The sequence below is a fragment of the Podarcis pityusensis genome (assembly GCF_964106645.2).
Source record: "Podarcis pityusensis genome assembly, chromosome: 6".
Lineage (NCBI taxonomy): Eukaryota > Metazoa > Chordata > Lepidosauria > Squamata > Lacertidae > Podarcis > Podarcis pityusensis.
The window spans coordinates 13,313,402-13,325,749 of record NC_138030.1 but is presented as its reverse complement, the minus strand read 5'-3'; the positions used below and the strand labels follow the sequence as shown (position 1 = coordinate 13,325,749).

Sequence of the window (12,348 nt, the reverse complement as noted above, 5' to 3'; positions counted from 1 at the left end):
TTCCAACAAAACACTAAAATACAATTACCTATTAAACATTAAAAGCTTCCCTAAACAGGGCTGCCTTCAGATGTCTTCTAAAGGTTTGGTAGTTGTTGTTCTCTTTGACATCTGGTGGGAGGGCATTCCACAGGGCGGGTGCCACTACCGAGAAGGCCCTCTGCCTGGTTCCTTGTAACTTGGCTTCTCGTAGCGAGGGAACCGCCAGAAGGCCCTCGGTGCTGGACCTCGGTGTCCGGGCAGAACGATGGAGGTGGAGACGCTCCTTCAGGTATACTGGACCGAGGCCGTTTAGGGCTTTAAAGGTCAGCACCAACACTTTGAATTGTGCTCAGAAACGTACTGGGAGCCAGTGTAGGTCTTTTAAGACCAGTGTTATATGGTCTCGGCGGCCGCTTCCAGTCACCAGTCTAGCTGCCACATTCTGGATTAGTTGTAGTTTCTGGGTCACCTTCAAAGGTAGCCCCACATAGAGTGCATTGCAGTAGTCCAAGCGAGAGATAACCAGAGCATGCACCACTCTGGCGAGACAGTCTGCGGGCAGGTAGGGTCTCAGCCTGTGTACCAGATGGATCTGGTAGACAGCTGCCCTGGACAAAGAATTGACCTGTGCCTCCACGGACAGCTGAGAGTCCAGAATGACTCCCAGGCTGCGCACCTGGTCTTTCAGGGGCACAGTTACCCCATTCAGGACCAGGGAGTCCTCCACACTCGCCCGCCTCCTGTCCCCCAAAAACAGTACTTCTGTCTTGTCATGATTCAACCTCAATCTGTTAGCCGCCATCCAATTCAGTGAGATGATGATGATGACGATGATTTATTTCTTGTAACCCTCCAATCTGGCTGGGTTGCCCCAGCCACTCTGGGCAACTTCCAACAAAGTATAAAAGAACACATGAAAGCATCAAACAATAAAAGATAGTATGAGCAACATCTCAGGTTAAACAGGGGTCATCCTTGTGCATTATTTCCACATCTAAATAAACACTTGTACCTATCCCTGAGGTGGCCTACTGGAGCAACCGAGATCACAGTCCATTATGGGACAACGACTACGGGTAAGGTGATAATTTTGCTCAACCTCTGCTAGCTTGACAAATACATACGGCAAGGAAGTTCTTCGCGGCTATAACCAAAGCTGTGTATGCGATCAGATAGTCCCACAGTCTGAGTATGTCTTTGACTGGCTTCAGCTGGAGGCTTTGCCCAAAACGCATGAAGTAGAAACAGGCCAAGAGGTAGCCCACACAGAAGATGTTGATCCTTGTTGTCCCGGTCATAAAAATCAGGCAAAGGACAAACCAAAAGTGGTATCTGAACAAAATCACTTTCACCAAATCCAGATAAGACCTGAAAGAAACAAGAGATGAACAAATCACAAATGGCATAGCTGTGACACGGGGGCATTTCCAGGTGCCCAATCAGTTGGCGTTCAATGGAGCTGATAGGGTAGAAGGTAGGGAGGCTACCAGTAGGGGGAGCCAGAGCAAATGGCTAGGAGAGCCAGAGCTAATGGTAGGTGAAGCCAGAACCAATGGTAGGTGGAGCCAACTAACTCTTCTTGTTTTGCCCCCATCCTGCTCCCTGCTGAATTCTGCAAGGGCAACACTCAGGAAGAGGAAGCTGACAGCCAGTGCCACCTTCTGGACTGGTTGTAAGTAATTAGGAGCTTGGAGAGCAGAGATCCACTTGTCCTAATGGACCAGCCTGCACTGCCAGATGGTCACTATTTCAGAGTGGATCGATGGTCCAGTATAAATTCACACTAACGCACTATTATTGCATCAGTGATACGTTGCATAATATACCTGGGGGAAAGCTACCAGTCTGGAGGGGGCTATGTTATATTGAGCAAGCATTTCTGTTATGTGGCTCTCATATCTTCAAACAAGTGTCACTTTGACTTGTCCTAATGGACAAGTCAGTAGTGGTGCCCACCCTGTGGAACACCCTCCCTTCAGATGTGAAGGAAATAAGCAGCTGTCCTATCTTTAAAAGACATCTGAAGGCAGCCCTGTTTAGGAAAGTTTTTAATATTTAATGCTGTACTGTTTTTAACATTTGATTGGGAGCCACCCAGGGGAAACTCAGCCAGATGGGCGGGGTATAAATAATAAATTGTTATTATTATTATTATTTGCTTTATGGAGCAATCTCTCTCTCTCTCTCTCTCTCTCTCTCTCTCTCACACACACACACACACACACACAGCACACAGACTCCTAGGCCCCAAATACAGTTTCTTGCCTGCAGTGGATAAAGTTTGGTACCAGACTGTACTCGCTTAGCCCAGCTGGGTCGAGGCTGTGGCTGATCTCTACATTGTCTCCAGCCTGCATTCTCACAACCAGCTTATTCTCATCTTCAAACACCTGCCACTGGAGAGAAGCGGCGAGCAGAAGCAGGAAGTCATCTGCAAGCGGGGAGAGAGGAGGCAAGGAAAGAGATTTGATTTATTTGGAATATTTTCTCCCTGCTTTTTAATTGTAAACTTTCTTTTTTAAAAAAGAAGGTAGAGCAACCAAGGTTTGTTCTTGGCTTACTGCTCATGGTTTGTTTGAAACAAACCATCGCGCGGCTTTGGACGACAGAGCAAACGGTAGCAGTAGCAGCGGCAGTATTAAACAAATTTATGGACCGCTTCATAGGCTTTGTAGAGTAGGCTGGTTTCTCCACACAAACACCCATCTCTGTCCTTCATCTGGGCAAGCAAAGGACATTATCAGAGTTCAAGGACAAGCAGGCAAAAACACTCAAAAGGTCTGGAAAGAGGAAGTGTGGCTGAGGAGGGAGTGTGGTGTGGAGAGAGTCCCAAGGGCCACACAGAGAACTTTGGAGGGCCACATTTGACAACATGAACCAATGGTAAAGGGTAAAGGGACCCATGACCATTAGGTCCAGTCGTGGCTGACTCTGGGGTTGCGGCGCTCATCTCGCTTTATTGGCCGAGGGAGCCGGCGTACAGCTTCCAGGTCATGTGGCCAGCATGACTAAGCCACTTCTGACGAACCAGAGCAGCGCACGGAAACACCATTTACCTTCCCGCCAGAGCGGTACCTATTTATCTACTTGCACTTTGACATGCTTACGAACTGCTAGGTTGGAGGAGCAGGGACCGAACAATGGGAGCTTACCCCATCGTGGGGATTCGAACCGCCGACCTTCTGATTGGCAAGTCCTAGGCTCTGTGGTTTAACCCACAGCGCCACCCGCGTCCCAGTTTGCTATTAACCCACCCGGCTTTTCACGTTTTCCCATGTTACCTGACAAACTATATCATGCCACAATTTAGATGTTTCCTCCTCTGGAAGAAACAGCTATTAACGCCTGTTAAGCAGGTGTCCCATGACTTTACAGATTATACTTACAAAGGAGACAACTAGCATCCGGCCTCTTGGCAAAATCGGGCAGATACAGCCACTTAATCAGATTTGAATGGAGCAGCCAGTGAGAGGTTCTCCACGGATAATCTGCCAGTAAAGAGATTATCTGCATTATACAAAGCATCTTAAACTAATTTCCGAGCTTACTGTCTGGGCACATTTGATTCACAGGGAACTGCCAAGAGGCAAAACTTTGGCTATCCAGCAGACAGCATAGTCGCCCTTTTGCTCATCCTAAATTAGACGACACGTCCCCCCTCCAAAGTACTTACCCTGCTACCTGCTAGAACACACCGTTCTGCATGTACCTTGGCATAAAGCAGGTGGGAGACCAATGCAGAGGAGATACTGGAAGGCTGCGATGCTGGCGAGGAAGCAGCAGTATTTGGGCCAGGCTTCAGCCATGGCTTTCCTCCGCCGGCGGCTCAACAGGTAAATCAGCCAGCTGGCATGGATGAGGGCATAGAAGTCCATACGCTGCCTAATCACATTGATGGCAACCACAAAGCAGATCTGAAAGAGCAGAAGAGGGGGGGACGTACTCAGGAGCACCCCAGGTGTTTTTCATGTGCTTCCTGTGCTCAAAAAGGAAACTGTAATTGGCAAGCTGAAATTCCATACTCTCCAACATTTCTTCCATGAAAATAGGGACATCCTATTTATTTATTTATTTATTTATTTATTTATTTATTTATTTATTTATTTTAGTCTGTTTATTGATCACAAAAGAATACCTATTTTACAGTTACAAATCAACAGAGGCAAACCCTGTGTACATTGAAATAATAAAGACAATAAAATACACCCATGTGTATTTTACCACAACTCGACTTCTTATGAATTAACGTATATTTTACATTGTGACATTATCCTGTTTGTTATCTATCCATTGTTAGTCTTACTTTTAACTGGTTCATCTTTACATATTTAATCTATGCATATCAGCATATTTATCTATTCCATCATCATCATCATCATCATCATCATTCCCCTGCCCATCCGACTGGGTTTCCCTAGCCCTCTGAGCAGATTCCAATATATATAAGCATAATAAATCATTAATCATTTTTTAAAAACCCTTCTCTATACAGAACTGCCTTCAAATGTCTTCCAAAGGTTGTATAGTTACTAATCTCCTTGGCTTGGAAGTTCTACAACTTTCACATTTATCCAATGAAAACAGGGGCATCCTACCATCCAACATTTCTCTGATGAAAATAGGGATGTCCTAAGGGAAAATGGGACATTCTGGCATCAAATCAGAAACCAGGACGGCTTCTGTAAATCCAGGACTGTCCCTGGAAAACAGGGACACTTGGAGGGTGTGAAATTCAGGGGTGTTGTTTATAACTGTGCTGGTAACAATAGTGTAAATGTAAAGGTAAAGGGACCCCTGACCATTAGGTCCAGTTGCGGACAACTCTGGGGTTGCGGCACACATCTCGCTTTATTCGCCGAGGGAGCAGGTGTACAGCTTCCGGGTCATGTGGCTAGCATGACTAAGCCGCTTCTGGCGAACCAGAGCAGCGCACGGAAATGCCGTTTACCTTCCCACCAGAGTGGTACCTATTTATCTACTTGCACTTTGATGTGCTTTCGAACTGCTAGGTTGGCAGGAGCTGGGACCGAGCAACGGGTGCTCACCCCGTCACGGGGATTCGAACCGCCGACCTTCTGATTGGCAAGCCCTAGGCTCTGTGGTTTAACCCACAGCACCACCCACGTCCCAACAATAGTGTAGTCTGGTATAATTTCTGCGGAAGAAAATGCACCCAGGGGAGGGAGTAATTGCATCCTAAGGTCTTGGTTAGTGTTTTAATCTCTAACCAACCAGGATGGCTATGAAAGATGTCTGATGTAAGACACTGTATGTCTCCAAACGTCCGTTGCTGGGAATCACAAGTGTGGAGATAGCGATGTTGCACTCAGGTTCTGACTGCAAGCTTGCCATAGGCAACTGGTTGGCCACCGTGAGAACGGGATACTGGGACAGATGAGCCTTGGGCCTCATTCAGGAAGGCTCTTGTTTCATTCTTAATGAAAAGTGAGGGTGGCAAAGAAGGGGGTCGGCACAACAAAATGCTGTGGGAATCTAAACGGCATGCAGTGGTGTGTGTCTTGACTTCTGCCGCTTATGTACAATAAGCTGACTTAAGGGGGGGGGGCTAATGAGGCCTAGGAGCTTGCACAGTAGTAATCAGCTCATCTCAGCCAGGCCACACCTCTGGTGAATTTTCAGGGGTCATCGATCTGTCTCTTAAAGCACTACCTGGCAGATGTTTAGTTGTGGTGCCCTTCCCTTCTGCAAAGCCAAGAAGTGCTGCTGCTTAAGGAAGGGAAGCAACCAACCTTTCACAGCTGCTTTTAATTTGTTGCTATTTCTTCTTTAAAAAAGAAAAGTTTAAAAGTTGAGGAAGTTCTCAAGTAGATTTATTTTTACAATACGATACGATAATCTCTATTGTCATTGTCCCATACAGAACAACGAAATTGAAAAAAATCCACACCAGACGTTCAAAAACCAACAAGCCTGCTATCCCAGCTATCCTAGCCTAGTTACCCCCCTAAAAACTCTGATACCCCATAATTAAATACAATATACTCCCACAGAGACTACCTTACACTGCGTTTAAAACAAAAATCGTATTTGGATAAAAACTGTTTCTCAGGCAGCTAGTCCTAGTCTTTATAACCCCTGTACCTTCTTCCAGAAAGCAGAAGCGGAAAGAGATCATTTCCGGGGTGTGCACTATCCTGCGCTATCTCTGCAGCTTTCTTATGACACCTGGAAGCATAGATTTGATCCAAGGTGGGAAGAGATTGTGGTGGGGGGGGGAGGGGAGGGGAGGGGAGGGAGGGAGGAAGGAAGGAAGGAAGGAAGGAAGGAAGGAAGGAAGGAAGGAAGGAGAGGCATATTTTCCAAACCAATAACAGCTGAAAATTGGGCAGGCAAGGAGGGAGGATTCCATATCATTATCAACCACATCAAGAACCACACTTTTGGATCACATGAGTTGACAGTGCTAAATAGTTTGACCCTGGTTTGATTCTGCTGAACCTGTAGTGGAAGGGTGACTTTAAATTTATTTTAAAATCACAAATCACATTTTTCCAAAAGGAAGGTGGGAGCAGGCTGAAAGCAACAGCTTCAGAGGAACATCACCTAACTTCTCAAGAATAGACAAGTGCTTTCTTTCCTTGACTGCAGTTATGAAAAATACTCTTTAAGGCAGTAAATGACATTTGTGTGTGTGAAAGAAATATAAAAAGGAGTGAGCCAATGGCATCTGTACCACGGGGGGGGGGGGAGGCTTACACCGAAACACCTGGTCTGTGGGCCAGTTCACACTGCTAATTGTCTCTGTGCAGGTGTGTATTAAGTAAAAGTGCTTCTGTGGCGATAGCTGTGGCTGCCAGTTCACCATTTGCACTGTCCAGTTCTCATGAGACTTCCTTCCTTTGCATGTGGGCGACACAAACTGCTTTCTCTCCCCGTTCATGAAACTGGGTACATATCAAGCAATGTGAGCTAGCTCCAGGAAAAGCTTTGCCCTGCTTGGCTCTCAGGTGTCGCACTGAAATGTGTCCCTCTCGAAACCAAACCTCTTTGGACCTCCAGCCTCCCAACCCAGCTCCTCTCTTGCTAATCATTTTTTACCTCTAGTCCAAACTTGTAGAAACTGTAATTGGCAAAATATTTGATGCAACTCAGGAGCCCATCATCCAGATTCTCCCATGCCACGTCATAAAAAACGCTCCCCGTGGGAGGCGGCACCAGCTGGTTCTGAATTCGGTAAAAAAGCTGGTGGCGATGCACTGTGGCCTCTAGAGCCATAAGACCCAGAATGGTGAGGTGATTCTACAAAATGAAAGAAAGAAGAACGCTTCACAAGAATGCCCAGTAAACAACAGGAACAATGCCTGCCCCACCCACAGCTAGATTATTCCTTGTACCACACTGAATGTGAGTTGATTGGTGGCTGACACAAACCAAGGGTCTGGACAAATATCCACTCTACCCAGTAGCAGGGCCGGCCTTCGTATGTATGACTCGCACATAATCAAGTGTTTTTGAAATGACTGCGATATCTAAGTGTTTACTTACCCTAACACGAGTGTTTAAACAAGATCCATACCTTTAGACATGGGAGAACATTGTCACTGCACTTCAATAGCCCGCCAAACCAATGCGCTGGGTCAACAGGGGCCTTGTACAACAATGACTTTTCCAGTAATTCATCCATGTTGGTGTAGTGATAATAAGTCATATTTGACTGAAGCCCCTGAGGAGACAAGCATTTCTAAGTGTAGGGCTGCCATATTTCAAAGAGTAAAAACCAGGACACCCCGAAAGATGCTGAACTTTTTAGGAAGACCCCAATATTGTTGAGCTTTTTTTTAGAAACCCACCAGCACAAAACAAACCCCCATTTTGCCAATTTGCCACCATTTTTACACCCCAAAACCAGGACATGTCAGGAATCCCGAAAGTTGATGGGGGGTTTTCCACCCAAAATGCCCCCCCAAAATGTGATTTTTCAGTTGATTTGCCTAAGGACAAAGCTCCACCTTTCAGAAATTCCCCCCAGACATCAATTCCGCCTTTGAAATCCCGTTAATGTCTGGGGAAATCTGGCTGTATGGCAGCCCTAGCTAAGTGACATCAGCTGATGGGCAGGTGAGTGGGGAATAGCCTTGCGAGCCAAAATGGACCCTCAGGCAGGCCAGGTTTGGCCGTGAGTTGGAGATTCCCCAGCCTTGCTCTAAGGAAATCACAAGCAAGCACAGAAAATTCTTCAGAAGTTTGGGTCCTTGGTACATTAGCAAGCAGACCTGTGTGCAGTTTGAAGAATATGTCAGAGGCTTGACAAATTTCAGCTGGTATGCCATTTTACAGAAGACCATCACGCAGGACCAAAACGTACAGATCCTGGAGGCGTGTGGGCACAGCTTGGAATATGGAAGGGCAAATGCCCAGAGGATGAAGAAAGGGTAGTTCATCAAAGACACCTGTGAACCAATGTAAAACGTCAAACACCAACAGAAACAACAACGACTGAAGTCACTTTGCGATAAACATTTTAATACATTGCAGTTATGGAGGAAGTGGGTGCTAACATTTTGCCTGAACAAGGACCAGTAAGGTCACGTATGGACAGGGACACCAAATTCAGATTCCAAAGTAGGCTCAGATGATTTGATCTGGGTGGATCATGACCCAGATCAGATTGTGGGTCTACTTCACAATCCACAGCCATGCGCATGCGTTTCAGAGCTGCCTCTGAACACTTGCACCAACTCACAAGTACTTTTAAAAAGATCTGTGTGTTTTCACACAGATTTTAAAGACTCTCCATGGAAAGGGGGTGAGGCAGACTTAGTCCCATCCCCGTGAAGTACTGGGATGGGCCAAACTTTGATGGGCCTGTCCATTCCTTGGTACAGATATATACCTTCAAATTAGGAAGTCCTGTGTCATATGGCACAGCCTCGAAGCTGCCCTCCCAAAACAGGCATCACTGCAAATCACCTGGATGGCATTGGGACAGGGCAGGTTGGTGGCAAGGCCAGGGCTGTGTGGACCCACTGGCAGGAAACAGAGACCCTTGCCACCAGTACTGCTACCGGCTCCATGGCTTCAGGACCACTAGCACTGCAAAGTCAACTCCTGAAGAATCAAGCATCACCCTCTTGCGTGATAAAGGTTTCTCCAGCAGAGGAGCTAAAAACCTGATCTGCCTGCAGCTTAATTAAATTTCAGTTGGCTCCAGACCTTTGCTGGAGCAACATCCTAGCCTGCTGCTCTTGGGTCCAAGCTCAGGAGCTTGTTCCAACTCCATTCAGAGCTGTCCATGGTCCAGACCTCCTTGCCTGGATTTTCACTCTGCTTTCTGGGTCTCCCTTCAGGCTTTGAGTCAAGCATGATAGTTATTAGCTGACCTCGTGTACAGTGATCCAGATAATCCAAGTGGACAGAATCTTCAGGATGTGGAGCTCCAGAAATCGCCAAGCAAACGCCTGCATTGCTCGAATCGTTGCCAAGAGCTTCAGGAGATGAGGCACCACACTGTCAACCACTTCTGTCCATTTGCTCATCTTTTCCACTAAGGAAACAGGGGGGGGGGGGGATAACTTTTCAAATAATGCAAAACAATAGACGGAGAAGCAAAGTGTGATTTGCAAAGAGGAGGGATGAAGGAAGAGCATAGCAATCGGCAATAAGGCAGATCTGCTGCTATGGCTTCCCATAATGAGTTTAATCTGGTGAAGGTGATGCTCTCAGTTCTGCTTTAACAATACAAGGACTAGGGGAGGAGCAACCTGGAGCGCATCTATGCTTGCAAGAAGCAGGCTCTATTTACTAGCATAAACCAAAATGGCGGGCTTGTTTCCATGCTTAGTTATACTTTCAGCACAGGAGCTAGCTGTTCATCATTACCCAGTTTCGCCTGGTGGCACTTCCCCATGTTTTCACCTACTGCTGAGTTCTCAGGCTTCTCCAGTCCATCTTCAATGTCATCTTGTAGCTGTTCAGCAGCCAGCCTGTGGAAAACACAGGAAAACAGCAAAAAGCCACCATTATTGCATGGCCAGCGTGGCTTTGCTTATGTTATTGAGTAGGCCTAGATTTTAGCAACACACTGGTCTGGTTCACCCAACACAATGAGCCAAAATATGTCTGGCAAACTACATATGGCCTGGTCATAATTTATGCAAGCTTGATGTATGGCTATACCTGAAGATACCAGCCTAACTATAGTTGCTCCAGTGCAGCTCCAGTTATGCATGAAGAATGAGTTAATGCACTGCTGATTGCGCAAAAAATGAATATGCCTTACAATGTGTGCAGATAAACTTCAGTGCAGATAAACTTCAGTGCAGATAAGCTAAAATCCTCTTAGTAAGGCTGCAATCCTACCACCCATCCATGGGGCTTTGTGGAGTGGTGGTGACACTGTTGCATTCACAGTCCAGTCGTGGTGGCAGCCAAGGGGGGGGCAGGACAATTGGGTCCAATTCCGGTGCCAGCTCCAGGATGCCATAGAAATTGGGTCCAGATTGGGCCTGCTGCTGCGAGGCTAGATTGGAATCCAGCAGATCCTAGTCTAGCTCAGTCCTGCTCACATTCAATAGGGGGATGGAGGAAGGGATAAGTTACCACAGCTGGTAGGAGACCCACTTAATCAGGAGAGTTGAGTGGAGCGTGCCTCTGCTCAGTCTAAACCCCTGACAGCCTAGTGCAAGGAGGCCTGTGTTTATCTGTGCAAATGTTGATCCAGTATATGCTCTCAATTCACATTCCAACTCCTTTATGGGATTCAGGCAACATGTCATGATCTTCTCTGCATCAAAAGACTTAGAAGGTCATGATATATAATGAGTTGAAGAAAATGTTCCAATTAACATTTGTAAAAAAAAACCTTAAGCTTTTTTGCTAGGGATTGTAGGAAAAGACCTGCCAAGGAAATTGAAAAACATCTTCATGTATGCGAGAATGGCGGCAAGAGTCTTAATAGCACAAGGATGGATGAATGAAGAAATCCCGACTAAAGAACTGTGGCAAGAGAAATTGATGGACTATGCGGAATTGGTGAAATTGACACACAAACTACGTGATAAAGACAACTGTGATTTTAAAGAAGAATGGGAACTCTTTACAAAGTATTTAAAGAAACAACAAAATGAACTGGACTCCTTGGCAGGTTTTGAATAAACATACACAATTTTTTTATTGGTAATATATAGATAGATAAATTAAGGATATTTACAATTTTATAACATGCAGAGAATAACATGTGCTGAAAAACCAGAGAGAGGAGCTGAGGGAAGTCGGGGGGTGGGTTTTTCCTTTTTGGGGAGGGGGGAGGGAAAAAATGAGGATGATATGTCTTTGCTAAATTTGTTATGCTGAAATTCCTAATAAAAAAATACCAATAAGAAAAAGACTTAGAAGGTCAAACAAATTCAAATACGTTACTATTTGCCATGTCCCTCCTTTCAAGCTTACCTACTTTGCAGCTTCAGGATATGTTCCTTAAGCCTAAAAATACGGGGGACAAAAACACAGTATCAAGAATTGCATTATAAACCCCAAAGACTTGAAACTGGATGGGTGGGGAGTCAGAAGAACCCACAGAACAGTGCACAGACTCCATCTGGCAGGGCTGAAATGCTCATGCAGAAGGAACAACTGGAAGAGTGCAGTCTTGAATTCCTCCTCTTCAGTTTTGGAACGATAAATATTAAGCCAGTGCACAACTATGTGGTGTTTTTAATTTATTGTAATCTTATAAAATTATTTGTGAGCATTCCCGTTTTGTACAATGATAATACTAAACTATTATACAGTGGTACCTCGGGTTACATACGCTTCAGGTTACATACGCTTCAAGTTACAGACTCCGCTAACCCAGAAATAGTACCTCGGGTTAAGAACTTTGCTTCAGGATGAGAACAGAAATCGTGCAGCAGCAGTGCAGCGGCAGCGGGAGGCCCCATTAGCTAAAGTGGTGCTTCAGGTTAAGAACAGTTTCAGGTTAAGTACAGACCTCCGGAACGAATTAAGTACTTAACCTGAGGTACCACTGTATTTCTTTAAAAAAAAAAAACAACTTCACCTGCCTTGGGTACTATAGACCATGACATTGGGTATGGAGAAGGGCATCTGCTGTCATCTCATATAGGGCCAGCCCAGCTGTTTCCTACTTATTAATGCAAATGTTCCCAACAAGTCCAGCCAGTTTGGTCAACAAATAAAAGAAGGACCATCGCTGGCAGTCCCACGATAGCCTAAGAGCATCATCCTGGCTGGATTGTTCCAGGAAACGTTTTCCAATTAATACAGCCAAAAAGATTCTCAGGAACTTTGTTCAAAGTTCTTCTTACTAATTTTCCAAGTGGTAAATAATTTCTGGTCTATAGGCTTTGCAATGTCTTGGCTTTGTGAAAACAATGAGCAAATGTC

The 12,348-nt window shown here is 45.6% G+C and overlaps 1 protein-coding gene across 1 annotated transcript in view; it reads right to left on the bottom strand.

Moving 5' to 3' along the window:
* LOC308480236 (piezo-type mechanosensitive ion channel component 2-like) overlaps nucleotides 1-12,348 on the bottom strand; it is a 71,323-nt gene that overhangs the window by 31,523 nt on the left and 27,452 nt on the right. Inside the window, 10 exon segments of the mRNA XM_081011699.1 lie at nucleotides 1,103-1,350; nucleotides 2,248-2,413; nucleotides 3,369-3,470; nucleotides 3,692-3,896; nucleotides 7,042-7,242; nucleotides 7,520-7,666; nucleotides 8,217-8,393; nucleotides 9,324-9,487; nucleotides 9,823-9,926; nucleotides 11,392-11,424. Of these exon segments, the coding sequence (XP_080867825.1) occupies nucleotides 1,103-1,350; nucleotides 2,248-2,413; nucleotides 3,369-3,470; nucleotides 3,692-3,896; nucleotides 7,042-7,242; nucleotides 7,520-7,666; nucleotides 8,217-8,393; nucleotides 9,324-9,487; nucleotides 9,823-9,926; nucleotides 11,392-11,424 (1,547 nt within the window).